Source organism: Polyodon spathula, chromosome 20, assembly GCF_017654505.1.
Source record: "Polyodon spathula isolate WHYD16114869_AA chromosome 20, ASM1765450v1, whole genome shotgun sequence".
NCBI classification, from domain to species: Eukaryota; Metazoa; Chordata; class Actinopteri; order Acipenseriformes; family Polyodontidae; genus Polyodon; species Polyodon spathula.
Window position 1 is genome coordinate 22,689,340 of NC_054553.1, and position 15,520 is coordinate 22,704,859.

The 15,520-nt window shown below is 35.7% G+C and overlaps 1 protein-coding gene across 4 annotated transcripts; it reads right to left on the bottom strand.

Annotated features, from left to right (window-relative positions):
* Positions 1-15,520, bottom strand: LOC121295837 (MBT domain-containing protein 1). Of its 4 annotated transcripts, XM_041220927.1 has the most exons (18): positions 15,349-15,520; positions 13,371-13,572; positions 12,283-12,369; positions 11,554-11,687; positions 10,976-11,090; positions 9,582-9,649; positions 8,965-9,082; positions 8,588-8,722; positions 8,335-8,423; positions 8,015-8,249; positions 6,798-6,853; positions 6,384-6,488; positions 5,892-6,039; positions 3,218-3,300; positions 2,598-2,832; positions 1,934-2,011; positions 1,232-1,423; positions 1-414 (listed from the first exon to the last, which is right to left on the bottom strand). In XM_041220927.1, exons 1-18 carry the CDS (start codon positions 15,367-15,369, stop codon positions 296-298), a joined length of 2,220 nt encoding a protein of 739 aa, XP_041076861.1. In that variant the 5' UTR covers positions 15,370-15,520; the 3' UTR covers positions 1-295. The 4 variants fall into 4 exon arrangements, with proteins under 4 accessions (XP_041076861.1, XP_041076862.1, XP_041076864.1 ...); XM_041220928.1 differs by lacking the exon at positions 12,283-12,369; XM_041220930.1 differs by lacking the exon at positions 1,232-1,423.

Sequence of the window (15,520 nt, forward strand, 5' to 3'; positions counted from 1 at the left end):
ATTCCAAAAAAAAATAAAAACAAATCAACTTGGTGAATGGTACATAACAACTTTAAACTTTGAAAATGTTACAAAATGCCTTTGAAAACTTCAAGTACAATGAACTTAAAAGTCCATCTGGCAAACTGTTCAAAAGACTTTTTCAGCAAAATATTATGAAACCTATTTAACACATGAAATGAAATCTTTTTTGTAGTCGGTGAGTATCGCTGAAGAAGTCCAGAACTGAAATCCACATGGTGACCGTGACAGGCAGAATTAAGGCTTTTGCTTTGTCAAAAGTCCCTCAGCTGTCTTATGGTTCCTGTTTGATGTAATAGCTGCCAGAACCATTACTTTCCTGGTCAGACACTCCTTGTAGGAAGGTGAAGTCATCCCCATCCAGTAACTCTTCCTTTATCTGCAGTGAAGATGCTGAAAACAAAACAGAAGAACAATTTCAATTCAGTGAAAATTTCACAATATAGCCCTTTAGGTGCTAGTACTGTAAATGATAGCAAACATATAAATAGACAAGTGCATGAGACTGAAAAAGCTTTTTTGGGGGGGTATACATCAGCCTCTAATGTAAAAAACCTAGAAGTTAAAATAAAAAAGATCTGGTTTAATACGAAAGCCAAAATTGGCTTTGCCATTCTAGTTTTAGGAGAAATGTAACAAATAAATAAATAAAAATAAACTTACATAATAATTTAAGAAATCTGTTTGAACTAAACTGCTCTTTTCTGTCTGACAGAACTACATTGAGACTAATGCATTATTATTTTTCTTCAATATTAAACTTTATATAAAAATACTTGTAATACAATAAATGGTTTCCCGATTGCAAAAATGTCCACCAGTAAGCATACCCAGCTGGGAGAAATGGGCTGTTGGCAACAAAAAAGAAGCAAGATTTGATTGGGCTAGAAAGAACTGCTTCCGAATTCTCCCAGTCGTCAACCACCAAATTTCAAGAGGCCCGGCCGCGGTCATGCCTTTTCAAATCGGTAAACAATAATGCCAGAGACTGCCTTGTAATCACTTCAAATGTTTAGTCCTCAAAAGAAAAGTCAATGCACGAGTTACTGGTTTTTGAAATGAAGAGACGGTCATCTAATTTTGCCGGAGATTTATGGAAAATGAGTGTTGTATAAAATCAAATGAGTGTTGTAAAGGCTGCTTTAGTGTCGTCGCCTTGCTTTGCCGTGAATGCCTACATGAAAGAGTGACTTGCAGAGTGGCAGTTTACCTGTTTTGAGGCTGGGACAGAACTCCCGGCTAGTGCTGGGAGGCTGGAAGGCCTCCGGGGCTGTCTGTGCAGGAAGGGTTCGGTATGGAGGGGGAGTCAGCTCTTCATCACCAGAGAAACTCCTCCTCACCATGCCTGTCATAGGCAGGCTCGACAAACTCACAGGCTTCTTCCCAACTGGCATCTTCCTCTCTAAACACCAAGTCAAACTACAGTAAGCTATTTCGTTTTTCTGTAGAATTCAGAATTTTGACAAACGAAAGTCGACCACATTGATCGCCATTCCACAGCTTGTTTCTGGCTTAGAATAGACTGAACATCTCCAGTAATAGTTGAATTGTCATCCTTTTACCAAACCGGTGGTACACAACAACAGTCTGGGACCCACACGTCCAAAAAACAATGTGTCTCTTCAGTAAGACAGTATACAGGTCAACTGCCCAGTCCCCAGTGCCCTTCCTACTTTTGAATACGTAAGAAGCAGAATGGAAGTAGCCACAAGCAACAGACATTGTCAGCTGAGGACTTTCAGATGCTGTTGAATGAAAAAACACTCTTTCCATGCAGTCTGTGAACTTCTTATTTACAACTTCTATTCTGCAAACCTTTTTAAAACAGAAAAAAAAAATCTGTGGCAGGTATGTTAAAGTAATATTATTAAGCTGAAAAGAAAGAGTAAACATTAAAAAAAAAATCACCCACTTTTCTTATGTCCTTTGTACTGCTGGGACTTTTTCTTCTGTTGCTTTGATACACTGGTTGGATTGTCTCTTGAACTGGCTACATTGGAAAAGGAATGTATTAATAGGAACCAAGACAAAAGGTGTCATACCATGTGAACTCATCACAACTGGGTGTAACTGCATGCATTTCGAATTAATCACATTTCATTTCTACAAAGCCCTACAATTCATTTGTAAAGTTCTGGAATGCAATCATGATAAAGATTTTTAGGGCTAGATTAGTGGACTCTGTTACCTGATTTAATGCTGTAAATTAATTACAACAGAAGTTATTAATAAAAAGCTGTCCATGGTTTTTTGAACAGATGGCCAAAAAAAAAAGAAAAAAAAAATTACTAACACCGCATTCTTGCAATTCTGTTTGATTTCACATAGAGTGGCACACAGAGCAAAAGCAAAAAAAAAAAAAAAAAAGAAAAGAAAATATTTGATTCTCCTTTTTTTATATTCCAGGTTTATTAGCTACATTTTCTATGGAATGTTGTAGAAAAAAAGAACTGTAATATGATTGGAGGCTGCCAACCCACTTTCTTTTAGTAAGTTTCAACACAAATTGCAACCACTGACAATGGCTATTGCAGGCAACAGTTGCTCAGATTCACTCTAGCACAGCAAGAACTTACTCTGTGCTGCTGGAGGTTGTAGCTGGTACCCAGTCAGCTGACACCACCCCGCAGGATAAAGATCGGGAGACTCGCAGTCGACCCATTGATCGTACTCGTCCTCCCACCCATCAAAATGGATCCGCAGCAGGCGATGGACAATGCGGGTCACAGTGGCAACACACACAAGGCGAGGCTCCATGAGATCCACAGCTTCCAATTTCATTCCCTTTCGAAACCCGTGATTAGGAACCTCCTACGGGAGAACGTTACAGACACGTGAAGAGGGAGAGATGCTGCACTGTGCCTTAATGCTGCTTCATACTTCAGGCTTGTGATCACTGGGTGAAAAACAACCAGCTACAGTGGAGAAAAAATGAACTCAGGCAACCAGTCTCCCTTGGATCTTCACAACTGGAGCCTAGAAATCTCCCTCAACGTTGCAAGATTCAAGTATGAACCAGAAGCTAGGTTTTAAATTACTTATATTGCATGGTAAACAGGTTTGTAGGGGGATGATAATTTGAAACTAATTATGATGGTAGTAACTGTTTTCCCTGCAAAATTGTCATATGAATGCTATAATTAATTCTATTATACTACAGTTCAGAAGCCATTTAAGATTTCACACAGATTCTTACCTTGTTGAATAGTTTGACTGGTGCTGCTATGGATCCTACTTCCCTGAGGTAGTCAAACCATTTGAATGGGAGTTTTGTGTAACCTGTTTTAAAAAAACAAAAACAGATTTTGCAATCAGTGGATTCCTGGAACATTTTAGAATATAATATCAGTCAGCTACTCTATCTTTTCAATGTGAAATGCTCCAATTTACACTGACAATATTACCACATAAGAAACGTGGATGTTTCTGTACTATTTATGAAAATCTTATGTAACTGAAAACTACAAGTGCATGTTATTTGCTATTTGTTAGTTGTGAAGCAATGAAGAATTCTTGAGCAGAAGCCCCATCTAGACACCCCTTGATAATGTTTTTAGAATAGTGTTTCTTAAAGATTCTTAAAGATTCATTTTCATTTCATTTAAAGATTTAGATTTAGGTAGTTATTTAAGAATTAACTGTCCAAAATTATATGGTTTAAAAAACATCACCCACTGTACAGCGCTAATGCAAAATGGCTACAGGAAAGCGAAAGAGAGTTGTGATTACAATTGAAAAAAAACTGGAAATACTTTAACTTCTGGAAAAACTACCAGGGATAAAATAACACAATATTTTGGAATTGTAAACAGCACTGTGATATTAAAAAAATCTGCCTCAGAGATTTTAAAGTTTGAGATCTTTGTAGGGGGTGGATTTTTTTCAGATCTATTGCTCGAGACAAGTACTTCAGCATTACAATTCCTGAGAACTCAAATCCAGTGCCACTCTCCTCTACATACTGTACTAGTGTACATAAACCTCCCAAACACTACCACATGTCCTATTTTAAATGCCAAACTAACACACAATCAACTAATTAGTATAATGTTTGCCATCTTGAAGTTAATTGTGTATGTTAAAGTATTACTAAATAACGTAAAGTATTGAAATTCACTTATCCACACAACTTTGCATTAAATTGTAAAAAGAGATGCCTGGCCTACCTGTTTGAAGTGTATCTCAGAGGTCCTTTAATTTAGTGCTGTAGTTCCAACATAAAAATAAAAATTGTACTAAACATAAAACGGCCGTTCGGTCCAAAAGCTTACAGGACAATTTTAAGTGAAAAAAAGCCTTCCATCTATGGGAAGATTGGGGAATGGGGTCCACGAGTCTGTGGTAATTGCAACTTTTTCTCCATTTGATAGTTTTGTACAAACAGCTGCAGCATGATTTCCTTTAAGTTTTTCCAGCCTCGCTGTTATTGTTTTACTGGTCAGCACAGTATTGGGAAAGTCTTACATCAATTTAAAAACTGTTGCATTCGTAATTCATACACACTGTCCTCATAGGGGATCGTTTGGCCAAATCTATAGCAAATGTTGTTATGGATGTTTGCTTTTTATTGCCATCAGCTCCATCTACATTAAGTCTGAATGTTTTCATTTCAAATGGTGAAACACTGAACTTGTGTTTTTGTGGTATGGCAATTTAGTTTGTCATAATTATTCATATACCACGGTTTTCTCGTCCGGTTCCTCAAAATATTTCCAAACAATGTTTAAATATAGAACAAACTCAGAAAAAACGCTGGTCATTAACGTTGTTATTACCACGCCGTGGAATTGATACCACATCATGCCTACTACAGTGAACACACACACACACACACACACAGTGTACCAATGACACGCCAGATCGACCAAGAACAAAACCCACCCCAGTGTCAATCTTTCTGTTGCACCAATTAGAAAAGCTACTTGGAGGCAACTGCCAAACCCCTTCCTTTTTATAATATCCACCCTTACTGTGGCACTAGAGCAGTCAAATACGCGACAGACTCATGATAAATTACTAAAATGAATGCATGAAAAAATATGCGTTTGGTGACATCTGTCATGTGACCAGTTATACATCTAGCATATTATTAAACATGTAACCACTTCTTTACATTTTATACGTTATATCCATTTGCTTTAACAATTCGAGACCACTAAGCAACTGACAAATACTCCTCATTCCATTTATAATCCAACTGTGACAAAATCATTTTTGGCTCACAAACAAAGCTCAACATTATAATATATGATTTTAAGTGGTTCTGAAACAAACTTATAGATGTAAAACAATGGCTCTACAATTCCCTTCTTGCCTTGGAAATAAAAAGCTTAACCACACACTGAGTGGCTTGATTCTGCAAACTGAGTACATTTTAAATCTTCTGCATCTACCTGGTGATGCCCTGTAAATCAATGTTCATCCCATCACCTCCTAAACTCTGGTTGCTATTTCTTAAATAAACAAAAATAATAATTTACCAACAATTTCACCCACCAACATGTGGGTTTACGAATCCATTACAACTTCTTAATACACTGAAGCATAGTTTCTACATAGAACTACAGATTGTTACTGCAGATTTTGAATAAAACATCAAAATTGTTTCATTAAAATAGAAAAGAACCCACCAGCTGTTTTACATACTTCAAGACTCCGGCACTGTTTTGTAACGTTGGTACACGGGACGATTTAATGATGAAAAAATTGAAAAAGGCAGTGGCGTTTAAATCAATTGTCTCAGTTAAACAGACCGTGACCTTCACATACGGTATATAGCTCATACTTTTTTCCAGTTATGTATTTGTTTGCGTGAAGGTTTTTCATATACACTTAATTGTGTTCATGGCTTTGTCACTTGAAAGGTTCACCTCGGGGAGGAGTAAGCTCAATCTTGTTGATTTCACAGAAGCCAACAGGGAATAACGAAGGGGAGGTGGAATGATAGCAAAACCAGTCAGATCCATCTGCTGCTTCTGAGCCATCAATCCCAATCATTAGGTATCCATCAGCGAGTACCTGAAAAGAAAAAATAAATAACAGTTAACAAACTGAACTAAAATATTTGAACGAAAAATGTACACCTGTGATATTGATTAAACACCATCATAAAATCACTATCAAATACAAGTACACACCTAATTTTCAAGGGTGATCTAGGGAAGGCAGACAGTCACACGATACACTGCACCCATACAGCACTACATTTCATGTCAAGGCTTTTCTTCTTAAAGAACAGTTAGTTAAGGAATTAGTTCATTCCCAATGCCCCCAGCCTCAATGCTCAAAAACACTGCAATGTTCTTTAAAGGCTATAAATGTAACAGTTGAACAAAGACAACTTGACCAGACTTGATCCTTACCTTTCTTACAGTAGCTACGCATATTGCAGAGAGATTTAAAGGGTCAATTGCTTCCAGCTTCATCCCATCTTTAAACCATTCCCCATTTTGGTCAACCTCTTTTACCTGCAGATCAAACACAGAATCAAGGGTAACAAAAGGAAAGCTGACCTCATATTACTAAAATCAAATGCAAAACTGTAACTCAATGAAAACAACTGATGATTACCTGTAAGGAACAAGTAACTAAAAATACTGCAGATGTCCATCATTTACAAGTCTTATTAAATATTGATAATAACAGATAAGTCCCCTAATTTGAGGATTTCAATAATTGTCTACCTGGCATTTGACATACTTTTGCACATAAAAATACACATGCAATGTTGTGGTTACAGATTTTCATTTTAACAACAGCAAAACTTAATTTCTTACCTTAATAAATAATTCTGGAGATGCATCAATCTGACCTTCCTGTTTCTTTGAAACATCTGAAATGAAATTAAGTATTGTGGACTCTTATTAAATAAAAAAAAAAATAACCAGATAAATGATTTTCTACAACAGGGCTCGATTTACAATGTTCAGTAGACATAAATGGAGACTTTGAACCAACGATTGACATGTGGGAAAATAAATTGTGTTTTACTGTTGATTCTAGTAGTAATAATGATGTATTCTAATATATTGTGAAATTCTGTTTTATTTAGATAATTATATTTGGTTAATTACATTAAACATGTAACAGCACCAGTTAATTTCATCATTTGTTGTATTGATTAACGTAAATCAGTTGTATAATAAGCCATCAATTACCAGCACAATTCAAAACTAAAAAGCTGTGACCTGTGTTTTATCATTTAAAAAAAAAAAATCAAGTGCCCATTAGGTAAAACAAATCTTCAGGTGGGTAAATTCATTAGCGTATTAAAATGAAGCAAACACCATAATGTCTTATTACATTCAAGTAAAATACTCATTTATTCTTGTCGATGGTATTGATACTTTTGAATTCTCTGTTGCTATTCACACTAAATTAAAATACACTGGCTGTATTACATTTAGTAGAGCTCTGAATAAAATGATAAAACGTTAATTACTGAAGCTTTTAGCAGGCAGCATTAATAAAATAATAAAAGTTGTCTTACATTTAATTATAAATAGCAATTATGTGTAAACCTGTGTATCTTTACCTAACTTTCTTTCTGCTCTTTGAAGTGCTTTTTCAATTACTGTGATGGGTTCGGGTGAGTTGTATTACATTTATGTTTTAGCTGCAAAAATTGATCTACATACAAAGCTACTGTTGTTTTAAACCCGGTAATATGGGAGAAATATTCTCATGATGCAAAATGAATGAGAGCAATCGGGGTATCGCGTGGCGTCTCATATGCAGATACTTCAAAGCAATACTACAGAAGTAAAAGGTGTGGCTATTTCCCGATAAATAAATAAATAAATAAACAAAAAAAACACTTCCTGTGGTGGTGTAGTGTTACTCAGGTGGCCTAGCTGCAATCAAGGCATGTTGCCTGCCACGCAGAAAGTGGTTGAATACCAGGAAGTTTCAATGGATTTTAAATCCTTGGTTAGCACTCCAATTGGTTAATACAATTCTCACAAAAGTATAAAACGCATTGTGCCATACATACCTGATCGTTTAAATCTGTGACCAATGCTTCGGGACCATCCAATAGGGTGGATGAGGGGGCTGTACATGTGACACCAAAAGTCATCTGTGCCATCCTCACTCTCTTCGTACACTAGCCGCAATCGGCCCCCGATGACAGTTTCAAGAATCGCTACCCGAGTCCGGCACAGATGTGTTTTATCAACCACTTCCACTCGCATTAAAGCTTTAAAAGGATATTGCAGGCTTTCCTGTACCTGCAAAACACATGTGAATGTTACAAGTGGGACTAGGAATTTTCACTGCAAACCACATTTTTTCCATAGTTCATGTGCAGCCTACCTTTGTGGAGAAGTCTGGGGGAAGAGTTTTAGCACCAGTAAGTCGCTTCACAAGAAATGCTTTCCAGTTTGTGTATTTATGCTGAATTGCTAAAAAAAAAAAAAAAAATTATAAACCACGCAAGACAAAAAGAAATAAATATAAATGACAAAATGTACACTGTTCCAGTTTACTTTCACTCAAAGTGTACATGTGCAATCTATTACTTTCGTGTATTTTAATACAACCACTGTTTAAATACTTAAATCCTTACATTTTGGTGGAACAAGAGGCTTCCCACTGGTTGCACACCAGCCAACAGGATGTACCTCAGGAACACAGAGATTGCACCAAAAGTCATGGCTGGTATCATTATCAAACCCTTCATACCGGAGCAATGCTTTGAAGCCTGAAAGAAAGAAAAAACCATTAATGAAACATAGTACAACACTACAACAGAGACAGTTTTCACACGATATGCCTCTAGACTCCATAAGTAAACTGTAAAAAATACAGGGGGATCTTAACGTCAGGTGCATTTTTAGTAATGCCTGCTGCACTAAAACTTGATGTTTTTAACAGCTGCTTCTGCAGCTGCCCTGCATCCCACACAAAGAAGCAAAGTTCTTTGCTTGTTGCATTTGGTTATACCTGCTAACTTGACAATTCCCGCTATCCAGTAGACTTTTGTTGGCAGGTTACTATCGGTGTTCGGTACTTCTACCCTTACACCTTCAGCAACGTCACCCCAGCAGGATGACATGGGCACCTATATTTTACAACAGAAATGTAAAGACATTATAAAATCAAATCAAAACTGCCTAAAGAGAATAAATAGCGAGAAGAACAGCAGCAACTTCACAAACTAGTTCAATATTGTAATACACTAGTCAGAACACAAAATAAAAATTAATTAATGAATTTTTATTCCTTACAGTATACAGTTATCTTCCATGGGTGCAGCACATGTTCTGATAATCTGGATAGCCAATAGTGTGTACTGTATGATCATCAGGTTTTGGACAGCATATTTATATATCTTTATCTTCTGGTCTAGCAAAGATAACTCCACTCAAAACAGCAGACCATTATCATAGTCTAGGAATGATTTGTAAACTGGTCTTGGATTTTTAAAAATGTATGTTTAATAATAATAATTTCTTTAAGGTTGTATTCAGTACATAAAAATAGCAAGATGAAGGGTTTAAATGTCATACAAAAAGTTTATTCAAATGCCATACTAGAAATATAGATATGGTGTTACTTACATGTTTAAAACAGGTAACAGGTGCTCCAACACTGTTATTGCTGCTAATGTAATGACCCCAATTAAACCCTGAAATAGACATGTAATTGTTAATGGCAAAATACATCAAAATGCCTTCACTGCAACATTTAGCTCTTACAGTACACTACCATTATATTTATATGTAGTAGTACAAGTTCTATTACAATGAGAACGAGGTGCCAGTAGAAACTGTTACTAAATATATATTTTATTACTTTGTTGGCAATAATTGTACAACACCAGTGTATAACCCTGCTAATATGTGATTGTAAATCAATACATTTATGTACACCAGTAAAATGAAATACAAAATAATTATGGAAGTCATTAAGAGCAAAATAAAACCAGATTTCTTCCTATAATAAATGCAGCAGCAGATAAACTGATAGTGAGTGTAGTAACCAATAGGCCATGGCTGTGTATAAAGTGGTACACCAAAAGTATTCAGTTACCTTACATTTCACCATCTATTATATATATATATATATATATATATATATATATATATATATATATATATATATGTGTGTGTGTGTGTATGTGTATGTGTGTATATATATATATATATATATATATATATATATATATATATATATATATATATATATATATATATATATATATATATCACACACACACACTATGTATATTAAATACTGGGTAACTGTCTGAATGTTTTTGGTGTGACTATGTAGCAGCAGCAGCATTACTGGGAGTGTTGCAGTACTTTGAGTCAATGAACATATGCTTGATATTAGCCACATAACATTATGAACTCCTCGTTCAATTAAAAAATAAAAATAAATAAACATTGCTACATTACTCAGCTTGCCACCTACACAACCAAACATGCCATTTTAATGTTAATTGTCATTAGCAATCTGTGGTGCTCTAAATGTTTATGATGATTAATAATAATAATGGTTTAGAACTTCTGGAGTCTCTGTTTGTGGATTCCATAATTAGAGGTGATTTTGTGATTCAGTTGTCCTAGCAACCTTGGTTATTGTATTCTCAGCATTAAGCCTGAAAAAAAAAATTTCAACAGACTTTCATGTGTCATGAATTGAACTGACAAGCAGCTGTAAAAACATTTTAAAGCCTCTGTCAACTCCTGCAATTACACATTTTAGGTTTGGTTTGGTGTTGTAGAGCCTCCTGACATAGTTGCATTAAAAGGTGCTTCAGAAACATCAGTTAATGGTATTAAATCATAATAAGCTACACTCACATTAACTTCAGTAAATGAATGTCACAGTTTTAGGATTACAAGTTTATTTTTGTACTTGCCAGTTATTACTATATATTCTTGAAGCCGATACTGTATTGCAGTACAATAAATCAAAATTTTAATATCAGGCTATGAAACCTTACCTATTTTTAATTTTGCTTGGTTCTGTTGATTTGCTTGGTATTGGGCATAAGCTGCCAATTTAGCCACTAGAGGTTGTTTCTGTAATACTTTTGCCTTCTTCGTTGGAGGTTTACCCTGCAATTATAAAAACAAGCTTTCATCTATAAACTGTACAATAAAATATAAAAGCATTCTCTTTGTTTGTTAACACCTAAAAAACTTAGAAATCTATCAACTGATACCAGCTTTCTACCTAATGCATTTATTTTTCAGAAACTGTTCAAAACTGTAGCTAGTTTATATAAGGTAACAAAGCTAAGTGAAAGACTTGAAGTGGTAAAGGTGAATGGAAGAGCTTTCACAAGCATTACCGCTCTCTAGTACAGATACTTTCAGTATGTTTTTTAAAACTTATTTTAAAAAATTGTGTGGCTTTTCTGCTAACAGGATACTGTAAATTAAGCCACAGCTTCTGTGCCAAAAACAGTTTTGGTAGACTTTTGATAGCGATGCAATATACTGTACGACTCCAGTTGATACAGTGGAAATAATTTCAATATGAATGTAACCTAACCATTCAGTAATTACGTACTGTTACCTGGAGTCTGGCCAGAATACTGGCTTTCTTGGAATTAGATGAATAACTTCTTGAGCAGGAAACGCTGCAGAAACGTTTGGTTTTGGAGTAAAAGGCATCTCTCACTCCAACCATACCACACATTTCACAGGTTGCTGAATTACAAACACAATAGGAAAAAAAACACTTGGTTATGGTATTTAGTATATTAAAAATATTATATTATTGCCCCATACAGTTTAAAAACATGATTAGCACATTTAAAAAGACCATGCTGAAATCTTGGTGTTTCCACTAAAATGTTCTCAGTATAAACCAAAAATACCATGTTTCATAAACCACCTGACTTAAATGAATTTCCTTTAGATATGATTCATTGAAATACATTAAACTTGTTGAAAATGACTTTTGTTAAATTAACAATGACAGGTTTTACCACCACATTTATTATCCATCTCAAAAAACTGAGCACTGTAATAAAAAACAAATTCATACATAAACAGCAAAAAGTTAATACATGTTTCATTTTCAATATGCACTCAAAAGTATTTTATTTGTAAATAAGAATACAAATAATGTATAAAGATTCTCTAGTTTCCTGATTGGTTAGTTCGTTTCATTTTAACACATCTAACCCCTACATTTCTTCAGGCTGCTGAGATGCAATCCGGGCATACCTTCTAAACGTCAGCTCGTAAAGTTTTCTATAACCTGCACGCTGGCAATTAGAACAGAAAAGGTGCTTTTTACCTGATCCAAGGTAGTGCCTTGATGTTAACGTGCCGACGTTTAGAAGGTGTGATCCCGCCTGTCTCCAAGCATCTGTCCCGGCTATTGCTACAGAACCGTAACATATAAATATTCACCAAACACAGTTTAATTTCAAAACGAGACAGCAAAGATACAAAGGACCGCACAAGAAACTTACAGTCCGTCAGGCATTAATCAAATATATATAGATATATATATTATATATATATATATATAATATATATATATATATATATATATATATTTTCTCTGTGTCGCTTTAAATACTGTCAATACCGAAAAACAGAATTCTACTGATACTTGTATTGGTATACTGGTATGATGTAGTCATTCAGTGATACACAAAGTTTCAGCAAAATAGTTGTCGGTTGCCCCCAGTAACCACCTATGCAGCAACACCCAGCATCTTATTCTCAAAGAATTTAACAACAGTCTATAATTTACTTCTATTTTTCGAAAGGGGAAAAACAACTGTTTCTTTTAAACTAGAACCAAATCAGCTCATTTGTTTAATTCTGCAGTTGTATGTTTCACCTAATATTGTGCTAACAGGAATACTTACATCTTTTTAATTGCAGAAATACAAACGCTTTGAGAACAGAGAACCCCTGTGTGCTTTTAAAAAATTAAAATGTACATGAACCTGTTGAGTTTCTGAGAACTTCAAAACATTTTTTGCCACTCTAGAAATCAGAAAGTACTTTATTTTTCTGTAACTTGCTGAACAAGTTGATGGACAATATAGCAAGTCGCTAAAACAACTATACTACTGTTTTTTACAGAGTACAAATATATTACAAAAATATCAAAAGTAAAACACACTAAAGGCATTATTTGGTGGTAGCAGACAGACCAGAACAAACTAATTTAGGAACTGTTGCCCCTTCCTTTTCTAGAATGTGTTCCCCTTGCTTGGCCAAACAGCCTTTGTGCAGTTCCATTAACCTCTTCCAGTTCACATCAAACAAGCAGAACACGCTTATGTCTGTACCTCTCACCAAATGACACCTTTTGTATTTCAAATGCATTCAGGTGCTAACAGTTTTACAGATTTTTACAGCACTAACCCATGCCTGCTTTGCCATCGGGGTATGTGTAAACCTGTCCATTGTTCTTGATGATTGGTAGGCTTGCTGGCATAGACGCAACCTCTTCCTCGCTCTCTTCTGAGCTGGAGCTGCTACTTGTGTCCTCACTGCAACTGTCATAGCCATCAAACATCCCGAATGAGTCCCGCCTTTTCCTTTCTGACCGCGGAGTATGTTCAGTCTACAAAAAATGAAAAATAAAAAAAACTAATTCAGCCTATTCAGATTACATATTGAAATGGAAACAGATTTTCAAGTGTTTTGATAGTTAAGATTAAATCAAAGTAGTTATTTTAGAGGTATAAAACTAACATAGTTTCATAAAGGTAGGTTTATGGTGCATCTGTCAACTTACGGTGGCACTATCATACGGGGAGGCAGTATCGGTTACGACACCTGACACGGGTAGAAGTGCCAGTGTGAAAGGGGCTTTAGTTGACTATTTTGGTATATGACAACTTAATGTTGAATGCTAGACACTTTCAACAGCTACACCCTTTAAAAAATGTCAGATTTCAAACCAAAAGGACTGTCTTGCATATATTAATGCATGCAAAAAGGATGAAAATACCCAAAAATGAAGTGGACTACACAGCACTTTCACTTAGCAGGACTGCTGAGAGGATCGCCAGTCAATGCCTATGACTTGTAGAGCAAATGTAACAATTATTTTAATTGTTGCTCCCCACTACTAAGACAATACTCAGCGGAACTCTGATGATTGTAAATAATTTAAATTGTTTTATTTATATTTCATCGGACTTCAAGCGCCATAATACCAGATAGTTTCTAAGAGAGTGGCAAGCTGGCTCTTGGTATAAAATTAGGGGCAGCTCAGGTTCATGGAAGCAAAAATTCTAACTAGTCAAGCCAAACGATAAAACATGAGACTGTCACCAATAGTACTACTACTACGACTACTACTACTAATAATAATAATATAGTGCCTTTCATAGTGGACTGTGAACTGTGCATTACATACAGAGTCACTTACAATAGACACTGATTTAACATCGCATCCGCAGGATGGAGCACAAGAAGGTTAAGTGACTTGCACACGGTCACACAGTGAGTCAGTCAGTGGCAGAGGTGGGATTTGAACTGGTGACCTGGTTACAAACCCTGGACTTCAACCACTGGGACCACACTGCCTCCAATATACACACCTAGCTACGCGCTACGTTACCCAAGAACTAAATTAATTGTTAACGACTCATTTTCACTTCATGTATTGTATACATATGCCAGAGTGTTTTTCTATTCGGTGGTTTTAAGTTCATTTTTAAAACAACAATGTATTTCTACATACCAAGCTTCTCGTACCAGCATGATAGAATGTTCTCGGCTGTTTTTATTTTTTTTTTTATATTGTGTATATCTACATAGTAAATCTAGTGACAATACATTGAATAGAGTATAGCGAAAACATACTAGGCACAATTTGCTTTGTCTGGCACAAAGAAGTACAGCATGCGGTAAATATATAGCAATACTACAACAAGGTACTGCATTTCCGCATTCAATGCAATTCTACTTTTCCCGAAACTAAATACAGGGAAATAAAAGATTTAAATGTATAATTCGTGATATCAACAAACCCGTCTTTGTATTAAAACAAATGGAAGCTACAGCTTTAAAATAAACGCTACGGACCTTGAACACAGAACAGCAACAAGGAAGCGTTTCTTTAATTCAGCGCTAACCAATATTCAGCTGTGACGGGCCTTCAACCGAATTCAATTTGGTTCAGCATACCACACAAAAATCCGTGTAAGGAAGCGACGTGTGTTTACAAATTAGAGAATATATGTCCCATCTGACAAGCGACATTTGTTAAATAAGGCTTGTTTTACCTTTCTTGTGACAGAAGGCCGCTGTTGCTGCAGGCTGACAATCACAACAACAAAGGAAAATGACCAGGTTTGTTCCTAAAGCAAAGTGTAATGTTCAAACTCACCAAATCCCTCGTGTTTTCCATCAGCCCCTCATGCAGAGTCTATTACGTTTACCTGACTGTATACAATCTAAAGGATCGCAGACGGAAAATAGAACTGAAAACCAAACTAAAATCAAAAATTGGACTCCTGCAGAATATCAACAAAAGTAGCATATCTACAGAGCGCATGCGC

Excerpts from the sequence above, each read along its gene's own strand:
- LOC121295837 (XM_041220927.1), bottom strand. The coding sequence starts at position 15,369 with ATGGAAAACACGAGGGATTTG. Across the intron at positions 13,573-15,348 it reads TGGAAAACACGAGGGATTTG|ACTGAACATACTCCGCGGTC; the intron begins GTGAGTTTGAAC and ends CATTTTTTGTAG. Across the intron at positions 6,854-8,014 it reads TCACAGATTTAAACGATCAG|ATGTTTCAAAGAAACAGGAA; the intron begins GTATGTATGGCA and ends ATTTCATTTCAG.